Below are 26,052 nucleotides of genomic sequence, written 5' to 3'. Positions count from 1 at the left end.
AGTCCACTAGTAAACTAGTAATATTTGTACAGTATTTTTCCACAAGAGTTTTGTATTTGTCTGGATTTTAACTGATTACATTTCATTAGTGGCTTTTCCCAAAGCTAGTCACCGATTGAAGTTAACCAAATCATTTTCAAATTATTCAAGGTGTTAATGTTGGACTAGCCTTTTCTTTGAACTGATTATTTACGAGCTTTCATAGGATCTCAGAAGCATCTAAAAGTTCAAAGATCTTTTCAAATAACATGTTTGCCAGTATGATTGTTAATTTACAAATTGAAGAAAGGCTAATATTTGCTGTGCAAATAAACATTTGTGATAGTCAGGCTCCTTCACTGTCAAAGGAAGAGTTAAGGAGTGGTCAGAGAGAGGAGACCACTCCCCCAATAAGAATTACTTATAACCTGAACAGAAACTAAACTAAAATTCACTTCTGTCTGATCATCTCACGATGCAGATCCTTGTGCTGATCCTTGGGATTGTGCTGCTCCCCAAAGGCAAGTTTTTGTTCAGTTATCTGTTCTTTTAAAGGAAGTGTGTACTCTAATATTCAATGAAACTTTTTTAAATTGCTTTTACAACATGTACAACCCAGCAATGTGTCTACTTCCTGTAAAGGATTTTTTTTGTTCTTTGTTTGAATCTACACTGAAAAAAATATGTTGTTGGATTTACTTAATTCAATGGTGGACATTTGTTGCACACAGATGTTTTGCTTTGGCAGCAACTTAAACAATTGAGTTAAATTAACACAATTTATTCATGTTCAATAAACTTGTGCAATTTGTGTTGATAAAATGTGACTTAAACATGTTTTGATGAAGTAATTTGAGCTCTTGGAATATTTTAATCCTTCACAATTTTCTCACTTTATCCCAACACCATTCAATAACTTTTACCCAATACTACTTGGTCACTTAAATACTACATGTTATCTTCAAATTACATTTTGCTATTATATTCTAGTATCAAATACACAATTTTCAAATGGAGGCCTTATAACAGATTATATTGTTCTCTTCCAAGATGGTTGCTGGCATCCACCAGTAACCTTTCAAAACAAAATGTCTAATTTCACTGCATTGACAGTAGGTAAAGAATTAAACTGACATTACTCCACTACTGAATCTATATAAACCAACAGTTAAATAATGTCAGTTCTTCCGTGTTCTCTGGAATCAATCACAGCAAAGAAATTAGACTCTTTCTTTTGAAAAATGTTGGGAAAGAACAATACAAAACATTCTATTTAAGGCCTCTGACGTCAAGATTCAGTTAAACAACAATTATAACTAAACAATTTGAGGTAATGTTAGTTTCCACTAACATTAAATTAGGTTACTGAATTGGCAAACACCTTCCTATTAACATTACCCATTTTACCCCAATAACTAAAGAAATTAGCACTTGCAGGTCAAAACCTTTATTCAAGAGACGCAAAAATAACATTGATACAGTGACTGTCAAAAATTACGGCACTGATCATACTGTGACATCTTGGTTCAAAACAGCACACTTAGAAATATTCAACGTTCCTTACTTCAACTGAATGAAACTGAAAATACCATTTCACACGGCCCATATGGGATATTTAGACTGCATAACTGTTCATGCTACATCTCTTCACTAGTAAAAGAAAGAAAAAATACAAAGACAAATTTAAAAATGCTGCCAAACAGACAGAGAACTTGTACAGAGCAAAAGGAAAAACAAACAACAACAACAACAAAAAAACGGCTCGTCCTCATGGCAGTTGCAGTGTATATAAAAATGAACCCTGCGATCTGTTCCTGGAATTGAGCTTCAAAAATGCAGCAGAACAAGTGTGAGATTTAAATGTCCTCTCACCTAGAGCTGATCAGCTTGCATGCATAACAGTGAGCTTCGTTGCAGGAGCAGTTTTGTCTTAGTTGTGAGCTTTTCTTGAGAGCTGAGTTGCTTCCAACTCCATTACCACCCTTTGAATCACCTCAAAAGTGTAGCAGAGTTGTGATGGGTAACTCATATTGAAGGAATAAAAAAGGTCCAAACAGCATGGCTACTGCAAAGGTCACGTTATCCAGATCTTGAAGAACTACTATACCCTCGATGATGATGCCAACGTCAGAAAAGTCATTGCCTGGTGCATCCTCTGGAGACAGATGTTCATTGTGGTTTTCTCAATCTGTGCAGTGGCCTCAGTCAAGTCCTGGTTAAACACAAAACATTTCTTTAAGATTCCTTTTTAAACTCATCTCTTTTGAATCTACCAGTTCTAATGTTAGAGTAATTTAAACCAATGCAAGCAACATAGTAAATAGCTATAGCCAAAGAGTGGCCTGCCATGCTGCCATTCATGGTCTAACAGAGTTTCTAAGAGGGTGAAAAACATAATAATTTCAAATGCTTTACATTAGTTTTTCTTAGAAAGACACTGGCCCATCAGAAATCCAGGTTTTGTCACTCAGAAGATGTTAGAATTTAGACTTTCAGCCCCACAATTTGGTTAGCTGTTGGTCTTTTTTTTTTTTCAAACAAAAGCTAATGTAAATATTGGTGGGATTTTCCTTTGTTCACTAGAATGACAAATTTAAAGTTTTTTCACACTGATGTGACCCCTAATACAGGGGTGGGGCCTCAAGGGCCGGCGGCTGAGTTCACTACCAGGCCTCATGTGAACTTCAAATTATTAAAGAGGACTACTGGTCCTAACTGGTCCAATGAGGATCAAGTGGATAACTAAATGCATTTTAAAATGTTGCAAAGCCACAATCTACTCATAAAACACTCACCATGAACTCCTGCACCAAGATGTTGCAATTGTCTTTCACACAGATGCGGAGCACTTTGATGAGACTCCCTTTGAGCATTAATGTCATCCTAAAGTATTATAACAAAGAAAACAGAGATTTGTGAACTTTTCAGTAGCAGAGAAGAAAATGATCCCAGACCAAAACTTAAACCAGTCAACATGCAACACCAGCATCTACAAAGCAATATCAAAAGTTCCTGTTTGACATCAACTTTATGGATATATAGTTTCCAGAACATTTTTTTTTTTAAAAAGATCAATTTTTCTCAGTGGGCCAGTAAATGCATGACGAAAATTATGGCATCCTTTCGGTGGAATCAGTACTCACAGGTAATAGTTGACTGTTTCAATGGATGCGGCATAAAAATCTTTTACTGACCTAATGCAATACATATACACTTTGTAGTTAAAGAATTTTAAAGTTCTTACTGTCATCATGGCAGCTACATCCTTTAGCTTTGTGCCCTGTTCCCCCGATCACTTTGCAAACACTTTCAGCAGACTGTCAGAGAAAAACTCAGCTCCGTCAGAAACCTGTAAAGGCATGGTTGGGATGCACTGGAATGCTGCATTTCATCTGAAATGACATAAAATTATTTTGAAATAACAGCAGGCACTGTGCTTGGTTAATAATCAGTAATGTTTTATTGAATAAAAACTGTGTTTCCAGATCTTATGGGATTAAAAAAATCCAAAGATGTTTATTTCTGATTTGCAACCCAAGAACCCACAAGTTACAACCTCATTTTAGTTCAAGTGTGCATTAATGTGAGTCCAGTAATCACCTTTCTGACAATACATACAGGTATAAGTCAAACCTATGGCAGATTTTGGATTTCTCAGTCGTATTAATAGGGTGGTCTATTTGAGTATGCATGCACCTAATAATTATAAAAAACCTATTATAATTAAGTTACAGAAACCTTAAGCGAAAATAGAATATACTTTCTTACCATAACACCTTGAACCCACAATCCATCAGCTGACTCCTGGTGAAATGCAGAATAGATGTGGTCTCTCAATGTGCATCAACAAAAACAAAAGGACAGCAGGTGAGGGCAGGAGGGGTAGGGATGTAAGCTAGCATAATACCGCTGATGATATTAGCTAAAGCTGTTCAATGTCCAAAATCTCACTAACACCACGGTGCAGTAAATACACAATGTAACTGAAGAGTCAGTTGACAAATCTATTCACACAGAAAACCAAATTATGTTATGAGTGCCTCGTAATTAGGTTTAATGTGATATTACGGCTCTTGTGCCAAAGACAAATTCAAATGAAAAAGCGCCAATTCTTTGACAACAGATAAAACAGCAAATAAGCTAACGGCTCTTTTTTAGCATGTTACATGGCGGCACTTTAGACGTTTAACTACATTTGGCTGAAATATGGTAAATATTAATTCAAAAAATCAAGACATACCAAAAAACGTAGAGTTGGCTGCTCGACTTGACTGAGATGGATGCATTTTTTAAACCACGATCCAAAGCCCGCGAGATGAAATCACGCGTGGTTTCACGAGATTTAACGTTGCTATCTTATTGACTTACTTCACCTGAACATGATATAAACAATTTAATACACCCTTTCTGCATATCATGTAGTTTTTACACTATATAGTTACATTTATCTTTAAAACATGAGGCAATTGTGTTAAATACATGCAAGATGCTTACATAAATCCAAGAGATGGCCAGTCCCTTTTTTTCAGTGTATTTTAGTCAGTGTTTCATAATTTATCCACACAGTTAATGCAAGAAAACATGATTTAACTCTCTTTTTAAAAATATTTTGTGGTTTATCAGCCTGCCCATTGAAATGCTATGATTGCATACCTGGAACATCTGGAGGCTGCACTGAGACAAAAATAGATTGTCCTTCGTCCCATACTCGCTGTGGTTCAGCCAGAATGAATTCAAAAACTGGTAAGATTTTATTTTATAGTTCTTCTTCTTTTCTTTTTTTGACCTTACTGAGTTTACAGTGGTTCCTCTTTGGTTTCAGGTGGTTTGGAAACTAAACGTGTGTTGAGAACCTGTTTTACACCTGATCAGTGCTTCAATGGCTCACTCAACCTTGGATTTTCCCAAGCTGTAATTAACACCATGTGTTGCACCTCTGATCTTTGCAACTCTCAAGATGTCCCTGGTAATTCATACCATGTTTCTTGGTATTGTGGAATAGTATTTCCTGTTGTGATAAATAACTAGATTTTATTAATTATGTGAAAAAAGTTACAAAATGAGGTTTAAGACTGTTTATTTTTTCACTCACCAAGTTCACTTGATGAGAAAGAATCCAGTATTTGTGTATCTGAAGTTTTTTGGCACTTGATGAAATAATCAATGAAAGAAATATGACATATATTTTTGTGCTTCATAGATTGGAGCATCTCCTCTCCAAATGGGAAAAAGTGCTTCCAGTGTGATGAAAAGGACTGCACCAAAACTCTCACCTGCAATGGAAATGAGGACTACTGCATCTCAGCAGCAGGTAATGGGCCTACAGCATTACGTTTCTGCATGTTTCTTCTTTTCTGCTTAGAGGAACATTCAGTGATTCTTTTTTCAAACTTGTAGTTGAATAATTTTTGTTTTCTCAGTGAATGCAGGAGTGACAACTACTAAAGTAAAGGGCTGTGCCTCCAAGACGATTTGTTCACATTCACAAACTGAACAGCTCTCAGCAGACATTGGAGGAAAAATCAGCTGCTGCCAGGGTGACCTCTGCAACAGAGCCAGCAGTACAACAGCCCACCTCCTGCTTTTTGTGTCCCCGCTGATCTCTTTGGTCTTTTTCTCTTAGCTGACGGGAAAAAGATCACAGTCCACTTTTCTTTAAACCACTTATTTACCAAGAGTTGGATGAAAATATAGTTTCATGAATAACAGTCTTTACTTTTTACCCTTCCTCAAATATTTTAAAATTTGCTCCTTTAATTTCTTTAAGTCCTTTATACATTTATACTGTTTTCTTTAACATTTCTAAAACATTTTGACGTACAAAGTGTGTATACTCATTATTATGTTACTTGAACTCTCCCAGCAGCTTCTATGAATGACACGCACACTGATGATGTAGATGTAGAGTCAATGTTCATTTGAATGTGGCAGCTTCAGTCTTGGTGACACATCAGATTAACCTGTACTGACACACAACTGTTTTAGCTGATCTTGGCTCTGTAGAAGCTTTAGCACCACTTCTTAAAAGATTTAAGTGAGTCTATGTAGATATTTAAGCCTGAAGAATTTTTGTGCCTTGTGGATTAGAGAAAATCTCAAATAAATGTATACCTGTGCACCCAAGTCTTGTTCTTTTAAGAATCTAAAGATATATGTTGTACAATCATTCAATTCTGGAAAATATCAGCGAGATAATTACAAATCTTCAAACATCATCTGGTTCCAGTTGCACAACATGTGTACATAATTATACGTACAGTACAAGCCAAGCAGGGAAACATAGAGAGAGAGGGAAAAAAGACGTTTCCACCTCTGCCAAGAGAGAAATTTTAATGAAGCTGAAATATCAATCAAATGAACGCAATTAATAAGACAACAATTCAGTTCTTTAAAGAAGTTTTAAAACAGTCGCTCAGCAAGATCAGGATTAAAAGAATAATGCAACACGGCTGTTATTCTTCTTTAATTGTGGAGATTTCTAATTAGTATTTAAGTATCTAGACCCAAAGCACTGCGCTATGGACCCCGTGAAGCCTTACATCTTTGCCCAGTTTGTTGTTTATCTTTGCAAGCAACAGATGAAAACTACACTGCTACATTTAACACAGAGGTCACATTATGAGTGACTTTGTGTTACACAAATAAAACATGGATAATGTCCACATGAAGAATTCTTTAAAATGTCATATGTTACACACTTTGATTAAAAAGAATTAGGCAGCTTTGTGAGTCTGACTTTACTGTATCTTCTGCAATATATAAAAACACTTTTATACACTTGTACACAGTTTCTTAGGCGCACTGCATTATGGTGAGTGGCCTGGCTTGTTTCAAACTCGAAACACCGATACTTCTTACAGTAGCATAGATGAAATAAACATAAACAGAAGATGTGATTCCCAGGTCTGAATCCACTGTGATTACAGCCCAGTACAGGTGGAGATCCACCACAGCGCCACGAGGTTTCCACACGAACGGGCAAATTAGCTCCAGCTGCTAATCTGTAGCATCATGGCTAATCTACATCACTACCAGTAATATACAGTAACCACACATAATGGGAATTAACAGCCAACTTTCACACATTCCCTGCAACCGTGTGGACTTATCTTTAGACCAAGGTCAAGCTATTTACTGTTTTTATCTCTTTACCTGCAAATATATAGACATAGTATATTGTTACACACTTGTAAATGTCTCATTGGAGACTGGCACACACATTATTTTGCAACAACTAAAGAAAAGAAAATATTTGAACCATCAGAACATTTTAACCAAATACAATATTGTAAATAAAAGATTACAGGGGCAGCGTTTCTTGTTTTTGTCGATAAAGCTTTTCATGTCCTTAAAAGTGCTATTTTTTCTCCTGCTTAAAAATTTGGTTAGTGACAGTCCCTGGATAAGCAGAGGAAGATGGATGGATTAAATTTGCTTAGTCCATCCATCTTCTATAGAGCTGAGGTGTCAGATTCTGTGTAATATTATTCCACAATCCTGTGAGGAATCAGGATGATTTTGTTGTGTTTTACGCTTTGGAGGGACAAAATAACATCAGGTCTGCTGGATTAAAAATTATTTTGTGAGGTCATGCTTATGTGAAACTAGTGGAGACGTTTCTACATAATACACACAAACAGTTTGGACACAGCTTTTCATTTTATGGTTCTTCTTTATTTTGTAGATTGTCACTGAAGGCACCAAAACTCTAAATGAACACATGTATAATTTTGTAGTAAAGAAAAAAGAATGAAATAACTATAAATAAATATGTTTGGTTATGTTTATGTTATATTTTTTAAAATAGTCGACCTTTGCTTTGATTACTGCTTTGCACACTCTTGGCACTCTGTTGAGGAACTTCATGAGGTATTCACCTGAAATATTATTGTTATTATTATCTTAAAGTAATATTATTATTGCTTCTAGGCTGGACTAATGTAGTTCATTATTATCAGGATGTCCTAAAAACTAACTCCAAAGGCTGAGTGAGTTCTGAACAACCAAAAAGCTCAATCAGACCAATGTTTTGCCACTAAGCAACATCCTCCAGCAGAACTCTATGTATCAGGTTGGTCCTGATGCACAAACATGTTTTAGATGGACTCAGCGGTTTAACATTAAGATGTTATTATGAAAGAAAAAAAGTTTTGCTCTGACAGCTTTTCTGAGAGATCTAATAAGATCCCAAACACATTGACCTCTTTGTAGAACATTATTAAATAAGCATATTATTTAACCTTTTAAACATTTTAAACACTGGGTTGTGAATAGAAGATGGAAAAACAAAACAACTAAAACAAAGAAAAAAACTACGCAGCACACAAACTCTTGAAAGGGGACCTTTATGTCACTGAGCACATTATTATGTATGCATTAATAAATAACAACTTAATAAAGACATTACACTCTTAATTTGTTAAGAAGCATGAAGATCGAATGATCTTTATCCAGAAGTGGAAATTATGCTTGTGGCTAAACCATTGTACAAAAACTTCAACCATCCAGCATTAAACGTATTTACAATGTGTCAGTAAAGAGTGACTTGCACTTCTAGCCTGTGTGTAATGACCCCACAACACTGGACATTATATTTCTTCATTTCCACTTAATACTGTACAGCTGCTGTTATTGTACATATATATTTATATTTCTTCATACATTCTTATATATTTCTATATTGTGTATTTTGTTGTACAGTCATTTCATTTTTAACTTAAATTTTTATATTTAATTTTATTCCTTCCTAGTTAAATTGACCCTTTTTAATTTTCGTATTTATTTCCTATCTTATTCATAGCCTTTTCTTTCTTCTTTAGGTCACGAGCAGTCGTGTAAGCATTTCACTGCATATCGTACTGTGTATGACTGTGTATGTGACAAATAAAATCTGGATTTGATTTGAATTTGGTGAACCTCTCAGCTTGTGATTGGGAGCACATGCTTCCATCCAGGATGTAAATGCTGCTGAACCCTTTAAGGTTTAAGATTTGACTAATAAAATCTGAATTTGAATTTGAATTTGTTTTACATATTCCTCATGTTCCTTAGTTTAGCTTTCCCAGTCTATGTTTTGTTAGTTCCTTCCTGTTCCTTGCCTTCTATTTATGGTTTGTTAAGCCTCTAAAATAAAGGCTCTCCATTTGTTATTCATCTGCCCTTGCTGCTGTGCCTGCATTTGGGTCCAGAATCTCCTCACGCTGTGACTATATGTTTTGGCTGTATCAGTAGATCTAATAAATAAACACATTTATTAGGAGCACGAGCCAAAGAATTTCATAATGGGTAAATGTGACTACGCTTTTTATCTGTACATGACAATAAAACTTGAAACTTAAACCTGATATGAAATTTTAAATTAGAAAAAAAACTGAAGTTAACTGAAGTGCAGTTTAAGGAAAGTTTAAGGAAAAGGTCAAATTTACAGGGAATCTTTTTGTTTTGTTTTTTGACAGAAAGATGAGAGTTTGATGTCTTTGAAGTCTGAGCTCTGGGCTTGAGTCACAATGTGGTTTGGTTAGCTTAGCATGATGGCTGTGAGCAGCGAGCTTGTCTCTGTCCACAGTCAAAGATAAAGAGCAGCTGTACCTGGGCCTCCTTGTTCTGATGGTTGTTTGTCCATAACGGACGTCTTCAGTTCTCACTGCTGAGTAGATCACAGCTGAATCAGTCTCTGTACAATAAACACATTAAAATTACTGCAACAGTGCTGTGATATTATTACACTACAGCGATGGAGACATTTCATTCTGTTCTTTTATACTTTTTAAAAACATTAAATGGTGTCTTTTTATAAATAGCAGCAACTTTTCACAGTTTTTATTTTTTAATCTTAACACCTCTGCAAAACAGTGAGAACAAAGAAATCAGGATGTTTCTGAGAAAAAGAAGAAGGGCGGCCACAGAGCTGCAGACTGATGCACTTTTACCACAGAGCATGAAGGAAACATGCATGACCAGTGTTATCAGCCAAACCCAAACACACTGCAGCAAGAAGCTCCATCAGTGTCACACTAACTCGAGTCAAAAAGAAGCAGCACAAGTTTAAAAGAATAAAAAGTCACTGATGGATATAAAGGACATTTTATCTGTTCAGTCTCTTCATATGTCTCATGTTCACATGTTCCATATCTTAAGTGTGTGTAGCAACAACAGATAACACACATGTGTGGGCCTCATCTGAGCTCTGACACATGTAGCTCAGTGACAGCACTGTCTCTCTCTGCCTCTCTGTCTACATGGCTGTGAACAAAAATATAAACACTGAGGCTTCAAAATGCAGCATCTACAACACTGTCACTCTGCCTCCACCATGGAGACAGTCTCCATGGTGATGAGCACAACTGGCAGCTGAAACTGTTGTGAACTTCTCCATGAGTCATGTTTCCTGTTTCAGAGCTGCTGATTGGCTCTTTGGGCCCTTTACCTTCAGGAGGTCATGGACGAAGCACTGAAGTCGTTTATCACGTAAAAAATATTTTTAGTTTATAATAATTTGATAAATAATAAAATATTAATAAAAACTGGAGCTTTCCTCTCTTCAGGGACTCTCTCTGCAGGAGGGGGAGATACAGGAGAGGTGGAGGAAGATCTCAGCCTGGGCGTCTATTGTCTCATGTAGTCTGGAAGATGAGTGGATGGTGGGGTGGGTGCAGTTTTCTCTGTGGTGGGGTTGGGTGGACTGTCCCGGGCTCTGTGGGGCCGGGAGGCGCTGCTGCACTGGGCCCCGGTCTGGATGGGCTTGGGCCCCCTTTCCCTGGCGGGTCACGGAGTATGGGGGTGCCTACTGGGGTCAGCGGGGGAGCTGGCCCCAGGGAGGGGTCACTTGCCCCTCCCTTCCTTCCCTCCCCATCTCCAGCTGCCTCCCTCTTCCCGCTCCACCACAACCACCCACACATGCAGGGCCTTGGAGTAGGGGTATGTCACCAGGGTGCAGAGGAGGCTACCCCCCCCCCCCCCCCCTGTCCCCTTCTGGCTGCCTCTGCCTCAATTTTATCCCACAACTTAGACATTCACATTACTCACACCCTCATTACACATACATATAGGATCTTGGGGGTGGGCACGATACACCGAGTCCAAATTACCATCAGGGTGTACACCTCACCCCTGGCGTTGTCGCCCACCTCTCAATTTTAAATACACGTAGACATTGAGGGCTAGCAGGAGGGACAATGCGCTTACCTGCTGCTCTCTGGCAGGTAGCTCCATGCCCTCCTGGGTTTTAATTGCACCTTAGAACACACATGCATCAACACTACAATGAGCGGGTGGAGGGAGGTTTGGAGTCTTCTCTCACCCCCGTTCTCTGCGGCCTGCTGGAGCGGGGGGGCTAGGAGGAGGAGTTGGCCGTCCGACTGCGGTCTGGGGTGTGGGGCCTCCCTGCTGCTGCGGAGTCGGGGCGGTCTGCCTCTCCCCACCGCAGGGAAAAGGGTAACACCACCTGGGTCTGGGTGCAGTTCCCCCCTCCAGGGGCAAGGGTACCTAGACCCGGTTCGTAGAGTACGCTTGGGGAGTGTGATCGTGTGTACAGCGTCTCTTTATGTCTGTCTCCACGTTGGTTGAGTGTGGAGTAAGTGCATATGAGAGCATGAGGGGGGGAATGGATGTTTGTGTCTGTGTGTGCCTGTATGTCTGTGTCTATATGTCAGGTTGGGTATCAGACGCCACCTCTCTGGGGACATCTCGGGCCTTCCAAGGTTTGGAGGCCTATCTCCCCCCACCACCACTTCCCCTGCCAGTGGCGGACTCCCTCAGGTGTCGGTGCGTTGGTGGTTCTTTGTGTCCGGGGATGGGCGTCCAGGTACACGCCGGCTCACTCCTTGGCGGCCGCTTATCGGGGCCTGGAGCCTGGGGCTCGCTCGGGCCACTTCGGAGGTGGGGTGCCCCCGGCCTCTCGGCCTGGGGCTCGGTCACTCAGGCGCAGCTGGCTGCCGGCGGAGCTCACGGGCGCGTCACTGCAACTCCCCCTGGCTTCTGCTCCGCGGCTGCTGAGTGAGCCCTCATCTGGGACTCTCCTCAGCTCTTTCTGGGACAGTGGTGCGGCTGCCCCTCTGTGGGTCTTCCTTGGTCTCTTGTGTTCTGGGGGCCTCTGGATGTCTGGAGTTTTGATCTCCTCCATACCTGCTTCATACCCTGGAGGACGGGGCTGTGGCCCCCCCACACCCTCTAGCAGATTATTACATGAAGGAACCTTTTAAAAAAACAAGCGCGTCCATGCTCACAGGTGTACACACGGGTGATCACACCCACAAACTACACCCTTTTTGGCTCCTACCTCAAAGCACACTGTGTTCTGTTGATCTTATGTGCTGCACAATAATGTTTAATATTTAGTATTTACTGTCATATTCCCATATATCATTGTGATGCTGTTTATTCTATTAGTCTTGTTCTCTTCTGCTTGTTTTCTTTTTTCTTTCTCAACAGGTGATCCAGGTGATCGATAGATGCATTTTCTTTTTTTTTTTTTGCCCTTCTCCCCCGTCCCTCTTCTCAGCTGATTCTCTTTCTTTCTCCAGTCAAGTCTGTCCCGTATTCAGCAAGTGAAAATAAAATAAACAATAAAAGGTGAATCAAATGGACCATTATGGCAAGGCTGGGATGGTCAATTTGGTAAAGTAAATCCGTTGGGCATCTTTCTTTGCCTTTAGACAATAATTCTGATGGCAAAAGAGCCAAACGGGACAGGGAAAAAAAAAATTATTAATAATTTGATAAATAATAAAATATTAACAAAAACTGGAGGTTTTTTTAGAACTTAGATTTTAAGCGATTTATGCCTTTTTTGCTGCTCTTTTTTAAACTTATTCCCTTTAAACTGTATTTATTCTTTTTAAAATATATTGGTTATTGCACTGTAGAGGCTGGTGAGGAACAGTATTTCGTTTCAGGCTGTGTAACACGAAATGACAATAACCAATAAAGTCTTGAGAGCTGCCATCATTGTTCCAGCAGGAGGCAGTAAAACACCAAACTGCACCTGTTGTGCTGAAAAGGTGTGAGCATGTGCAGTAACCCAGTAAGTTACCTGAATATCTCTCTCTCTCACACACACACACACACACACACACACACACACACACACACACACACACACACACACACACACACACAGTACTGATACTAATGACTCGCTCTCAGATCTATTTGGGTTTAATGTCAGGGTATATTTGTGGATGAAAGTTTTGGTAGGACACATGATGTGGACAGTCTGGTAATCCCAGAATATTTTAATGTAAGAAAACTCCAGACAGCTCTGGAGAAAGTTTCAGAGTAAAAGCCCTGGAGTGTTTTACATGTTATTCTGTTGGATTAAATCTGACGGAGCTGATTCATAAACACTTCACTGCCAGGTATCAGGTGACCTGCAGAGACTGATCCTACAAACACTCAGAAACAGAGTAAACCAAACTGCACCACAGTGATCAGACGAAACCTTCCTGACATGAACACAGCTCCTCAGTAAAAACTGTGAACCAGCAGAGAGACTACACCCAGCACCATACACCACCTCTCTGACACAGTACACCCTCGGGCAGGTGGTGTCCCCATAAACAGTGTGAGAAGCTCTGATTATTTACTATGTTCAAACAAACTGAGTGTCCACAAACGTCTGAGCTCACAGTGAGAGCTGCTGGCACAGTTTGGAGGTGTTCTGCCCCCTGCTGGACACACAGAGCTACAACATGAGGATCAGAGGAGGCTGGTGCTGCTTCACCTTTAGACACAAGAAGGAGGTCAAAAAATGTAGAAACAGAGATTGTTTTTAAACCTGTAAAGGGGGAAATCCTGACGAACCAATCCACAGCCAGAAAAGAAGTCTAACTCTGTGCTGCTCCAATCAGGAATCAGCTCTGTTACTGTGTGAGTGTGTAAAGTCACAGAGTAGCTGGTTTCAAATGTATCTATAAAGTTTATTCACATTTTATTTAGGCTTCAAAAAACAGTCCAAGTTTATTTCTTTGGACTTTGTTCACTTAGCGCCACCTGGAGGACAGTCAGCTCCCTGCAGCAGCTCTGGAGGACTGTTAACTGATGAAGAGCTCGGACTGCACAGCCTGCTTCATCACCGACTTCTTTAAATAAACATGACCACGATCAGTCGCAGCACCTCAGACAAACACTTGTTACACAGCAGCCGCCTTCACACCGACTGAGCTCCATCACAGCTTCAGAGCTCAGCTTACTAAAGTCAAAGTTTATTTCCTCTCAGGTTTCTTACTTTCAGTAAAGTTTCACTGTTAGAGCCCTGACCAGCATCCTGCAGCATCTGGAGCAGCTGTGTGGTGCTGTCATGGCAATAAGGATCCAAATCTGTGGGGATGTTTCCAGCAGGGGTTATAACCTGCAGCCAGCAAGGTGTGCCTAATAAAGTGGCCGTGTTTATGTCCCAGTGCAGCAGCATCAGAAAACGGTGGTTTACATCTCTGTTACAGGAAACCTGAAGAGTTAAAACACAAGAGAAGAAAATCTAAACGTTACACAAAGAACATAAAAGAAGTAAACTTCATAAAAACTTCACAAATGATGCTTTAAATGAAAAATAAATCCCTGTAAATAATTCAACAGGTCACATGTTAGAACCACCTTAACTAAACTCTGTAGCCGGTCACTGTGGTTTGTCCCAGCAGCTCTTAGGAAACAAACTGCTAACTTCAGTGTCAGCACACACTGTTAGTAAACTATGCAACACTGGATTCAGGTTTCAGTTGTGTTAAGTTGTGAAGTTGTGATGAAAGTCTTCTTACTGACACAGGTAGGATGGTCAGGCGTCCTCTGTTCCTTCACCGTTCATGAACTGTCACTTATAAAATGCTGCCAAACATCAACTACACTCAATAACTAAACGTGTGCAGGTTAAAGTGATGGACGCCCAGATCTGCACTCCAAATACAAACAGACTAAAGGTGTTTCCTCCAGAAACAAAGACAATATTTACAAAGGTCTCACAGGTAAATTGTGAGCGATCACAGCAGCATCTCATCCTGACTAACAGCTTTTAGATGCAGGGAGAGCGTCGTGGTTCAGAGGTGCTTCATCAGATGATGAAGGCCTTTCTGTTGCATTGTGTAGTGCTGTGGAGGCCATGATGGTCGACTGGGTCTGCTTCTACTGAACTCACAAACACTTCTGAGGTATTTACACCTGAAGCCTCATTGAATGTGAGTCAGAAACAAACGGCTCAGCTGTGATTAATGGATGTTTCCCTGCATTTCTATTTTCACACAGTTTATTTCTTACAGCAGGAAAACTGAACAGAATGTATGTAAGAGGTCAGAGTGAGGATGACGTCACTTAATACAGGAAATACATGTTTGTCTGTTTTGATGATGAAGGACTTCTTCAGCTCTGTAAACAGCTACACTTGAGAGGACAGAGGTGATTTCATGGATCAATAACAATGTGTTTATCAGCTTTCATCATCGCAGTGCAGACATGACGTCAGATCTATCAGAGTGAAGGCCGTCTCTCTGATGACGTCACAGAGCAGAGTCCTTCTGTCCAATAAAGGATCTCAGATCAGCTGCTGCCATCTTGTGGCCACAGTTGGTTACTGTCTCTGAAAGTTGTCTCATGTTTCCTGTTGTCCTGCTAACAAAGGCTGGAGCTCATCATGCTGAGAGGGCAGCAGCATTTTGTGGCTCTTCACACATGTTCATTATATTCTGATGATCCTGGATGGAGACAAACTACAGATAAGTGTGTTCAGCCCAACTAGTTTATCTCATTACAGCAGTTTGATGTTTCCCTTTGAATCCCCCTGAAGATCCTGACAGTGAAGCACGTACATAATACTCCAGCCTTTCAACTCTGAGCTTATTTAGTTCTATTAATACACTGAAATCTCATTTGTGTCATGAAGAAAGTCTTTAATCAAACAGAATTCAAAGATCAGAAACATTTCATATATGGAGTTAAACATGAATCATTGTTTCAACAACATATTTATTGTTGTCATAAACAGACAAGAAGACAACAACAAACTGCTCCTCCCATTCAACACATGTCAGTCCATATCCCAGCAAACTAAATCATCTCCATTTACACATCAAATAGAAACATGAATCACTTGTAATGATTAGAAACTTGATAGAATTTCAAATCTAGTTTGGGGAGTCATTCAGTGAGAAACAGTGAAATGATTTTCCATGTGAAAAGGTGGACAGCAGAAACAGAAAGAAAGAGTGAAACTAAAAGAGAAACAAAGAGCTTTGGAACAACGAGGCAGCAGGAGGACAGCTGCAGTTTAACAGCTTCAACTCACTGACAGGAAACAACATTAGAAACATCATCATCCTCAACTCATCTGCTGCACTGACACTGACACCTTCAACGGACACACCTTCACTTCATCACCAGTTTGAATGAATGGAAACATCCTGTGAGTGAAAGTGTGTGTGAAGGTGTGTATGTGTGTGTTAGTATCAGGATCAGAGAACGACAGCTTTCCTCTGTTCCAGTCCAGATTCACTCTGATCCTCTGGAGCTTCTTCTCTACTGAGAGAACAGTGACAGGAGCTGATGGTGAACATGATGAGTATGTACCTTTATATAACAATATAGTCCAAAATCCAGACTGTATGCTTCCCTTCCTCTGCACAGACTCTGCCAACACACCCAGTGCCCACACTGTACTGTCTCCAACATCGACATCCCAGCTGTGAGTCCCTGAGTTAAAGCCCTCAGAGCCCAGGACAGAGCAGTGAAAATCAAACCTCTCTGGATTATCAGGAAGCTGCTGCTTCTCTCCTCGTCTCACACTGGTCAGATCTTCAGACAGGATGAGTTCTGGATGAGCAGTGTTTGGGTCCAGAATGAGAGGAGTGTAGGAGACCATGTCCTTCATGTTGTTCCAGATGTTGAAGGTCAGGTTGCCCAGGTGTTTGGCCTGGTCTATCAGAGCTCCTGAGGGCAGCTGTGGATCATCCAGCAGGGGGCAGCGCTGGACTCTTTCCACTGCAGCCTTGTAGTTGTGCAGGAATGAGACGTCTTCAGCTCTCAGCTCCTCCTCTGTGGCTCTGACTGTGTCTGAAAGAGCTGCTATCTCTCTGCTCAGAGCCTTCATCTTCTCCTTCATCATCCCACTCTTCTGCTCCTCTTCCTCCCTCAGTGCAGCCAGCCTGGCCTCCTCTTCCTCTGCTAGAAACTGCTGAAGCTTCTTAAACTGCTCCTTAATCTGCCTCTCTGTGTGTCGGGCCTGGACCTTAATGTGTTCTGCTGTTTGATCAAACTTCACTTGAACTTCTTCACAAACCTTTAACTTCTTCTTTAAGGGCTCCAGAGTTTCCTGAAGTTCCTTCTTGTGTTGTTGTGCAGCTTCATCGATGGGTCTGAATCTGTGATTGGTGTGTTTTTCTGAGTCTCTGCAGACGAGACACACTGGCTGCTGATGGTCCAGACAGAAGAGTTTGAGTTTCTCAGAGTGCAGACTGCAGAGAGCCTCTGAAGCTCTCTGATCTCTCTCCTGTAAGAACGACTCACACAGGTTCTTTAAAGCCAGACTTAAAGGTGGATCATCCCTTGAAGATCTTCTCTTACAAACTGGACACTCGTGTGTTGGTCTCTCTCTCCACCATCTCTTCAGACAGTCTTTACAGAAGCTGTGGCTACATGACAGAAGAACAGGATCTCTGAAGACCTCCTGACAGACCGGACAGCAGAGATCCTCCTCTGATCTGGAAGCCATTGAGTCTGTGAGTGAAGCTGAAAACAGCAGACAGGAAGTACAGTCAGTCCTGGCTCCCTCCCTCCTCTACCACCTTCACTGAAACTTCCTTTGAGTCGTGTTTCTGCTCAAACTCACATTCAGTGTGTGGAGCGTCAGCAGCTTGAAGCAGCAGTGTTGGAGTTTTCCACTTTTCTCTCCTGTAGCTGGACTCACTCAGAGGAAGCTGCTAGTTTGGTCTGAGCTCAGTCTGATCGTCTGTGCGTCTCTCTTTACTGAGGACGAAGAACTTCCTGTTTCCTGGTTTGTCACATTTGAGTGACGTGAGGGGAGGAGAAAATGTTGCTGTTTGACTTTTAACTAAGGTGTGTTTCAATCCTGCCTGCAGCTCAAAAGCTGTGAAACAGGTTTTGTGTCTTTTCACCTCCACAGGTCACAACATGAAACCTGTTGTGAAGTTTATAAAATAAAGTGTCACTCGGTGGTGCAGCTGTTTGTCAGCTTCTATTTTAGACTTTGTTCTGGTTCTTGTTCAGGTTCCCAGCAGTGGGAGTGTAATGCAGTCACACACACACAGGTGGTGTTAAGGTGGATTCACTTAGTTACAGACAGTGGTGTTATTTCCTGTAACTAAGGGTGTGTTTCACTCCAAAGTTCAGACATTAACCTGCCAGAAGTTGTAAAAGTTACTGATAAAGAGCTTTTCTCTCAGAAAGCAGAAAGAAAAGAAATAAGTGTAAAGAGTGCAGCAAAATGTTTTAGTGTGAGCTGGTTCATCTGATCTGGTTGTGTAAAAGTCACTGCAGGACACTGAGTTTTACTTCTGTCACAATTAGTGGAGCGGACTCAGGCGCAGACCACAAGTTTCTTCAAATCAAAAGTGAATTTATTTACAGTGTTCTCCACGGTGACACACACACACACACACACACACACACACACACCCATATTTTGCTCCATTGCATGTGGCTATTTTCACGCCACGCTGTGCGCCACGTTATTGTTGAGATGAATAGCAGAATGGTAGATAGAGACAAAATACTGTTAATCTTACCATCTTCAGGTTTTACACGCTTACATACACACACAGTTACTGTCCCTCCATTTAGAAAGGCAGAGGCGTCACGATGTGATTATTTTACTGTAGTTATGTTTTTTGATGTGTAATAATATTCAACATTACTATCAATGCATTTTCCAAAAAATGCCTCTCTGTGCAAAATGGGTTTAAAAACATAAACAACTGTAGGATCCTGTTTGTCCGTGATTTAAACAGCCCAGCGCTGCTCCTGATGAAGGGAAAACCAATTCTGCAGGGAGACCTACCTCGGCACTTGTGCAGGTGATTTTTCTCTTACTTTCTTTTTTCTGTTATTTAGTAAAGAATCTGTCAAAGAAATAATGAATTCTCCACACGTGTTTGAAGGTTGCTGATACGTTCATCTAGCACAGACCTATTCCTGGAACGCCAAGACAATTCTACTACAATGGCAAAGACAAGACACAAGTCACCAGAGCTCTTTGTGTTGCTCGTGCATGAGGGAGAGAACTGTGACGAGCATCGTTCTCTCTGTTAAGGAATATATTCTAAAATACTTCTTCAGCAAAGACTCAGAGAAGAGAAACACACAGAATTTCTTGCAAGCAAGGGCAGCCTCCGGACTGAGAGACTCGCGCCTGAGAAACTGCCCCGGTCTTTATTTTATACTTCATTGGGTGTGTGTGTGTGTGTGTGTGTGGGGGGGGGGGGGGGGGGGGGGGGGTCAGAGTGTGGCCCCATAAGATCTTCCCTAAACCTGCTGGTCTCAAAGTCCAGCAGTTCATCAAACCAAAAGGCACTTAGACTAAAACAGACATAGCTACGTTAATCCTACCATAAAACAATAAGACAAGGTACGACCTCTCTCATGCTCCTAGGATGTGGGGTGAACACCCTAGAATGTTACATGCAGCATTCTACCATATGCAAACTTATATCACTAAAAGATTATACTGACTACTAAATACAATTTTCCATTGACACCCTCCAAGTAAGCAAATGAATGTTAACAGTCAAACATAGAAATTAACATTTGCAAAATCATTCCAGCTTTGTGGTGCATCTCCTCCAGGTGTGTAAATCACACATGCAGAGTGGTTTGAGTTCCTCAGAGCTTCATAAATGTCTCTTCCTGTTGTTTCTATCACTGTCCATATGACCAGAGTCCAAATGCAGACATGGGTATAACAAACACACCAGTTAGTTTTGCTGTTTGTCAATGTGGCTTTCAGTTATCTTCAAGGCTGCAGGCCTTTGTCAGCACTCCTGTTTTATGGCCTCTATCAACCCTCATCACCTCATTTCATGCATTCTTCCTGTGGGGGGATACTTATGACTCCTCTATTGTCCTTTCGTCTCTGCAGAAAACCTTTTTTGGAAAGGGTATTGGATTCAATGATTTTACTGCTGTTGTAACCCCACCTGTTGAGTCACTTCAGCAGTCTTGTTCATGATGCAAATGACAACAACAATGACACAAAGGAAGACCCTCTTCAGAGTGTCAAAGCATGCATAGCACAGTGACACAGCATTAGGTGATGTTCATAGGAAACTGCTGTCAGTCATTCCCCGTCACCACCATAGCTTCTGCTTTCTGTTCACAGAATCACGATGCCATCCTTGAACTTCCTCTCTGCACTGTCGATTGGAGCTTGGAACGCTCCCCTCATCCTTCAGATCTCCATCTGTTGTCCACAATCTCCTCGTGATTACCTCTGGAAAGCCCCGTGGCACAGCTCTCCATCCAGTGCAGCTTTATGGTCATTGCTGTGGTTCCAGAATCTTCTCATGATGACCAGTAGGTCCCCAAACAGCATGACCTTTGACCTCAACCCCTGCCTGGGCTGTCAGCTATGGTCCCTACTTCTCGCTGGGTCTCTGAAGGTTTCTCAGGAGATTCCACCCTTGGGATCATTTCTTCCAGCAATGCTCTGCTGCACCTGCATCTCCTCACTAGAGGAAAAACTTCTATTTGGAAAACATGTCAACCATCATCAAACCAAAATTTCCTTTCAGTTCAGTGAACTTCACTTATCAAAAAATATAATTATTTATTATTTATTAATTATATTATTCGTTTATCACATTTTCACTTTCACTTATTGGCCATCAAAGTGTTTATTGTCTTTACCCAAATAATTGGAGCAGAACTTAAAATCTATAAGCTGTAAAAACTTTATATTTGAAGACTGAAAGAGACCCAGGAAGTGGTCACAGGACGAGGGTGACAGACTGTCTGAAGCAGTTAGAACAAGACAAGGCTGTTGGACCAGGTGTGCTTGCTTTTGAAACTGTGTCTTAATTCCACCTGTTTCACATACAAGGGTCAGTTCTACAGGCAGGAACGTGGGTGTGCCGTGGGCTCCCCAGTTTCACCCACTGTGGGCAACTTGTATATGGAAGACGTGGGAAAGAGGGCTTTGCTATCGTACCCTGAAACACCACCAAGTCATTGGTTCAGGTATGTGGATGACACCTGGGTGAACACACAAACCTCCATCTCTGGTTTCTTTGACTGGAGGGTGTTGAGGATTTGATGATTTCACAACACTGTATGTGATGTCACTGGTGATGTCATCTTCTCCATCTGCTGAAATGAGTTAAAGTAAACACTTTTATGATTTAAGAATCTAAATGGACCAAATTATGATGACAGAATGGAAACAAAATACCACGATGAATAAGAATGAATATGTACAAACCTTCAAGTTTCCTGTGAACACATCGTCTCACCAGCAGAACCAGTAACACCAGTAGAATCACAACATAGACTACATATAAGTAAATCTTATAAGGCTTACATGATTTACTCATGAAAGTGGCCACTTTCTCATTACTGTCATATATTGTTTTAGTAAGTAATTCAAAGAACTGTTTAGACGGAGCCAAAGTTCAGTAGAGATAGTTGTGATTGGGAAAGCTCAGAGATATTAAAAGAAGCACTGAGGCTCCATCCCCACCAGAGATGTGACACGCCTCGTCCCTTCGCTAGAATCTGTAGCGAGGGATTGGTTCACCAGAGACCTCGCTCCTGGCTGCTGCCCAGCACACATTGCACCCTGAAGATTCTTGTTTGTTTGCAAAGAAAATTAATATCACTCTCTCTGTCCAAATGCTGTACGTCCACGATTTTAGCTACTTTGTTAGGCTACTTTACTTTTCTAAGGCTTAAGTAAATTCAGGAGTGATCCCCAACAATGTCAGAGTAAGAATCTGCTTAGATACCATATTACTAAGATTTTCAGGGCCGAGTACAATAACCTCAGTTTTATCTGAATTAAGAAGCAGAAAGTTAGCGGCCATCCAGGTCTTTATATCTTTAAGACATGTGTGTTATCTAGCTAACATGTAGTGAGTCGTTTAATCTTTAAATGACATTTGTAGAATTTGCCCACTTCCTCTCACCCACCAGTGAAAGGAGAGGAAAGGGAGAGAATCCTGTGCATACACAGAAATGAAGAGCTGGCAGAATTCAATTCAATTCAATTTTATTTATATAGCGCCAAATCATAACAAAAGTTGCCTCAAGGCGCTTCATAGATACAGAGAAAAACCCAACAATCATATGACCCCCTATGAGCAAGCACTTTGGCAACAGTGGGAAGGAAAAACTCCCTTTTAACAGGAAGAAACCTCCGGCAGAACCAGGCTCAGGGCAGAAAGTGGACCCTCGAACAAATGCTCATCCTCTGAAAAGGTCTGCAAATGTTTTCACTGTCAGTAGCAGTAGTTTCCACTGAACCAAATAATCCTAAAAATGTTTTTAAACCTTAAACCTATGAAGGCTGCAGGCCACAACGTGCTGGTCAAGCAACAAAGTTGTTCTTCATATTACTAAAATGTTGGAGCTTGTGCCTCTTCAGATGTTTGCTCTTCTTACTTGCAAATAGCCGAGGGGAAATGCCCGAAACCTCAGTCCTGATTCCACAGCTTTATTACATCAGCCTGGTAGAAAATAATTTTTCACTATCAAATCAGGCCACCAGGGGGCGGAGCGGTCCCAGAAGTTCAGTCGTGAGTGATATCTAACCTCTCTTCTTCCTCACAGCTCTGATTTCTCTGAGGGAGATGTTGTGACTGTAATCTGTGAGGAGGACCAAAGCTTTTCTGATTGGACTGTGAGGAGAAACACAAGCAAACTGCAGAGGGCTGAGTGTGGAGATGGGCGGGGACAACAGCAACGTGATCAATCATGTTCAATCAGTACGCTGGTGCCTCACGACACCGGAGTTTACTGGTGTGAGTCCAGTAATGGTGCCATCAGTAACCTGGTTAATATCACAGTCACTGGTAAGCTGATCACTCTCACTTTACTTCTTATTGCATCCACAAATTGAGCTGAACATGCAGGTACATAGATTCTGTGCTGTTCTTCACTGATCACCTACCTGACTGACAGAGTAATGAAGGACTTCCCTCCCTCGGTGCTTCTTAATGTGTGAGGATATTCTCCATTACTGAGTTAAGACTTCCTTATTTAGATCTAAGCTCTGGATTATCTTGCACGTCTCGTGGCTCCCAAATGTCTCTTAAGTTATTATCCTCTGTAGCCTCATACTTTAGCTTTACTTGGCAAATGCCTCAGCTTGGATGGGCTGATGTGGTTTCTCCTTAGTATCTGCCCAGTTTTTGAGAAGACCCTCCAAAGGAACAGATGTTGCCACAATGCACAGTCTCCCCTCCATCACCTTCAACAGGTAAGGAAAGACTGTGGCCTTGGCCTCCCACCAGCTCTGTGGGCCTTCTCCTTGTTGGATGAGGGGCTCCTCAAGATAACATTTCATCTCCATCATAACATCAGCTGTAGTATTTCTCTTTGCAGCATCTCCTGTAGCTCTTTCATCAAAGAGGCTCCACACAGCAGACGTCTGTGGCTCCTCCTTCACTTGGCCCTGTAATGGTGGAGCTGGGTGGGAGTGCACTTTGCTGCTGCAGTTATTCTCTGAAGTGCCTCATCAACAGCTCTGTTGTCACTGAATGCAAGCTTTTTAAATCTACCATCCAGTGATGCAGCTTCTGAGTGGACGGTGTTGAACTCCACACACAGAAACTTTTCACACTCACTGCTAATTTTGTTTTACAGTGAAGCCACTCTGCTCTGCTAGTCCCAATATCTTTCACCTGCAGCAGATGCTGCTTCGTTTGCAGCTGTCAGTCATATTTCTGTGTTTTGTGTCGCACTCTCCTCCACACTGCTGTCTGTCATCTCACAGGTATGATGTGCGGAGCGATGCTGAACTTCCAATCCCAGCGTTTCATGTTGCAGGATCAATTCCCATATGAAAATATCAATATCTAATTTGATTACATTTGTTTTTCATCATAAATATGACAGACAAAAGTAAATTCAGCAATTAGCGGGATGGTCTGCAATACCCTGTTAACAGGAACTACACTCACCACCTCTCATTCATGTGCGTGTTACGGCTCTGCAAGAGTGTGAGCCAATGAGAAACCAGAGGCACAAAACTTTAGACCACAAAACACACAATCTGATGTTGGTTTGTAAAGATGTTGCTGATGAGACTTTGTAGAAAGCAGCTGGTCTGAGTGATGTGATCAGAGTGCAGCAGATAATGTCTGACAGCAGTTTGAAGAGCAAATGGATTCTGTTCTGTTCTTCATCATCACCTACCTGACACCTCACACCTGTTTCTCACCTGCAGGTCACACAGGAGGATCTGTTGGACTGAAGGTCAGCCTGTCAGTTCCTGCTGTGCTTCTTGTTGCTGCTGTTTTCTTCATGTAGAGAAAACAAAAACAACAAAGAATCAGGATCCAGCCTCATGTTGAGCTGCAGCAAAATAAAATGTCTGAATCTTTTTAAAGCAGCACTCTTAGTCTCCCGCTGGTGGTTTCAGCGTTGTCAGTGAACCTGGGGAACATGAGATGATGCTGGTAACAGAAATCAAAGGTAGTGAACAGCAGACAGGGATCAGCTGCAGGTTTAATACACGTCCTGAATTTGGTTTAGTTTGAAGTTTCTGTAAAATAAAACCAAACGTTGTGATTTGTCTCTTTATGAATAAAGTTGAATTGAATTTCTCTCTGAGCTCCTGCTTCTGTTGTCTGTCAGTGATTTTATCAGTTGGACATCAAGTAAAACTTTGCCTTTGGATAAAATGAAAACTGTGTAAATCCACGGGTGAAAATAACACGTAACATTCACACAAGTCCACGAGTGATTGAATGAAATGTGATCATGGAAAAATAAATTCAAAACTATTCAAGACTTTTACCATTAACTGTCATTCTATTATGAAGTAACAGGAAGGTAATAACACTATAATATAATAATAATAAAGAAAATTAAAAAATATGGTATAACAGAGCTCACTGCCTCACACTGTCGATAGCAGCATTTCTTTTTAACCTTATTTCATTTAAGGCTCAGACGATCATCTGTTTCCACTTAAAGTAGTCTAGCTCTGATATCACTTTAGCCTCTGGATGGAGGATTTGCTATGTTAACTTATAGATAATAAACTCAACGTATTACAGACCAAAACCAAACACGTCCGTAGTATAAGACTGGATTTAACTCCCTTCACACCTGTCTCGACACAACAGTCAGGTCAGTCCCTTCCCTTTTAAGAAATCCACCTTAAATGTATTTTAAATGTAAGTGATGCAAAATGAATTTAATATTTTATCTTTAGTTTGTCAGGTAGCATCAGGTCAGATGGATGATGTTGGGTGAGATGGAGCAGACAGAGATGTCATCACAGCTGAGAGGAAGCAAAAGCCTCAACATCCAGGCTTAAAAGTGATGTAGGGAGCTAAAGCTAAAGCTCTGCTTTCTTTGTGTGCTTGTGCTAACAGCAACTAATGAGAAATGTGATGACAATTGTCCAGCTTTGTCCTTTTATATTCTACCAAATGTGAAGTGAACCTGTGGTTATACAGTAACGATAAGAGCATCTTTATTAGTCCCACATGTGGGAAATTTGTTTTGTTACAGCAGGAAGTGGACAGTGCAGTTACATAGCAAACATGAGAGAACCCTGGAATAGAATAAGAAACTGTACACAACTGTACCCAGTAGAATAGAATAGAATGATAGGATAAAAATAGAATACACATGCTATATACAACTGAGTACAAATACAACGTTGTCAGAAAAAGAGTGTTACACTTAGTCCTATTGCACATGTGTGTGTTTGATCAGCTGCAAAGTCTTTGTGGTGGAGTCTGACAGCAGAGGGGAGGAAATCTCTCCGTCCCACATCGTGGGTGCCGCAGCCACTGAAGGAGCTGCTCTGAAGCGCTATAAAGGTTTGTGATGATCAATACAGGTTTACAGCTCAGATCATACTGAGTTCATTATGACTGATATAAATATGTGATAGAATAATAATAAATCGAG

The 26,052-nt window shown here is 41.0% G+C and overlaps 2 protein-coding genes and 2 long non-coding RNA genes across 5 annotated transcripts; 2 read left to right on the top strand and 2 right to left on the bottom strand.

The window, feature by feature from the left end:
- The first annotated feature begins 437 nt into the window (after window positions 1–437).
- LOC146712920 (phospholipase A2 inhibitor and Ly6/PLAUR domain-containing protein-like) lies at window positions 438–6,097 on the top strand. The gene is made up of 5 exons (XM_085445626.1): window positions 438–500; window positions 4,603–4,722; window positions 4,802–4,945; window positions 5,180–5,290; window positions 5,400–6,097. Exons 1-5 carry the CDS (start codon window positions 455–457, stop codon window positions 5,600–5,602), a joined length of 624 nt encoding a protein of 207 aa, XP_085301752.1. The 5' UTR covers window positions 438–454; the 3' UTR covers window positions 5,603–6,097.
- LOC146712921 (uncharacterized) lies at window positions 1,411–4,586 on the bottom strand. Of its 2 annotated transcripts, XR_014917435.1 has the most exons (5): window positions 4,220–4,586; window positions 3,748–3,811; window positions 3,224–3,371; window positions 2,775–2,862; window positions 1,411–2,191 (listed from the first exon to the last, which is right to left on the bottom strand). It is a non-coding gene; the product is annotated as an uncharacterized LOC146712921 (long non-coding RNA). The 2 variants fall into 2 exon arrangements; XR_014917431.1 differs by having other exon boundaries at window positions 3,748–4,581.
- A 9,802-nt stretch (window positions 6,098–15,899) lies between the features above and the next one.
- Window positions 15,900–17,680, bottom strand: LOC146712919 (nuclear factor 7, ovary-like). Its single transcript, XM_085445545.1, has one exon. The coding sequence runs from the start codon at window positions 17,666–17,668 to the stop codon at window positions 16,280–16,282; it is 1,389 nt and encodes a 462-aa protein (XP_085301671.1). The 5' UTR covers window positions 17,669–17,680; the 3' UTR covers window positions 15,900–16,279.
- Window positions 17,681–22,740: 5,060 nt separating this feature from the next.
- Window positions 22,741–24,731, top strand: LOC146712918 (uncharacterized). Its single transcript, XR_014917454.1, has 2 exons — window positions 22,741–22,976; window positions 24,353–24,731. It is a non-coding gene; the product is annotated as an uncharacterized LOC146712918 (long non-coding RNA).
- The last annotated feature ends 1,321 nt before the right edge of the window (window positions 24,732–26,052 follow it).

The sequence above is a fragment of the Copadichromis virginalis genome, linkage group LG3 (assembly GCF_057382275.1).
Source record: "Copadichromis virginalis isolate Kocher_CV1m ecotype Utaka linkage group LG3, C_Virginalis_male_GT1.1, whole genome shotgun sequence".
Classification (NCBI taxonomy): Eukaryota; Metazoa; Chordata; class Actinopteri; order Cichliformes; family Cichlidae; genus Copadichromis; species Copadichromis virginalis.
Note: the sequence above shows the minus strand (reverse complement) of the source record. Positions and strands in the feature narration are given on the sequence as shown.

Bases quoted from the DNA above. Each gene is read 5' to 3' on its own strand.
- LOC146712920 (XM_085445626.1), top strand. From the start codon at position 455: ATGCAGATCCTTGTGCTGATCCTTGGGATTGTGCTGCTCCCCAAAG. The intron at 501-4,602 runs GCAAGTTTTTGT...GTGGTTTATCAG, and splicing joins GATTGTGCTGCTCCCCAAAG to CCTGCCCATTGAAATGCTAT. The intron at 5,291-5,399 runs GTAATGGGCCTA...TTGTTTTCTCAG, and splicing joins CTACTGCATCTCAGCAGCAG to TGAATGCAGGAGTGACAACT.
- LOC146712919 (XM_085445545.1), bottom strand. From the start codon at position 17,668: ATGGCTTCCAGATCAGAGGAGGATCTCTGCTGTCCGGTCTGTCAGGAG.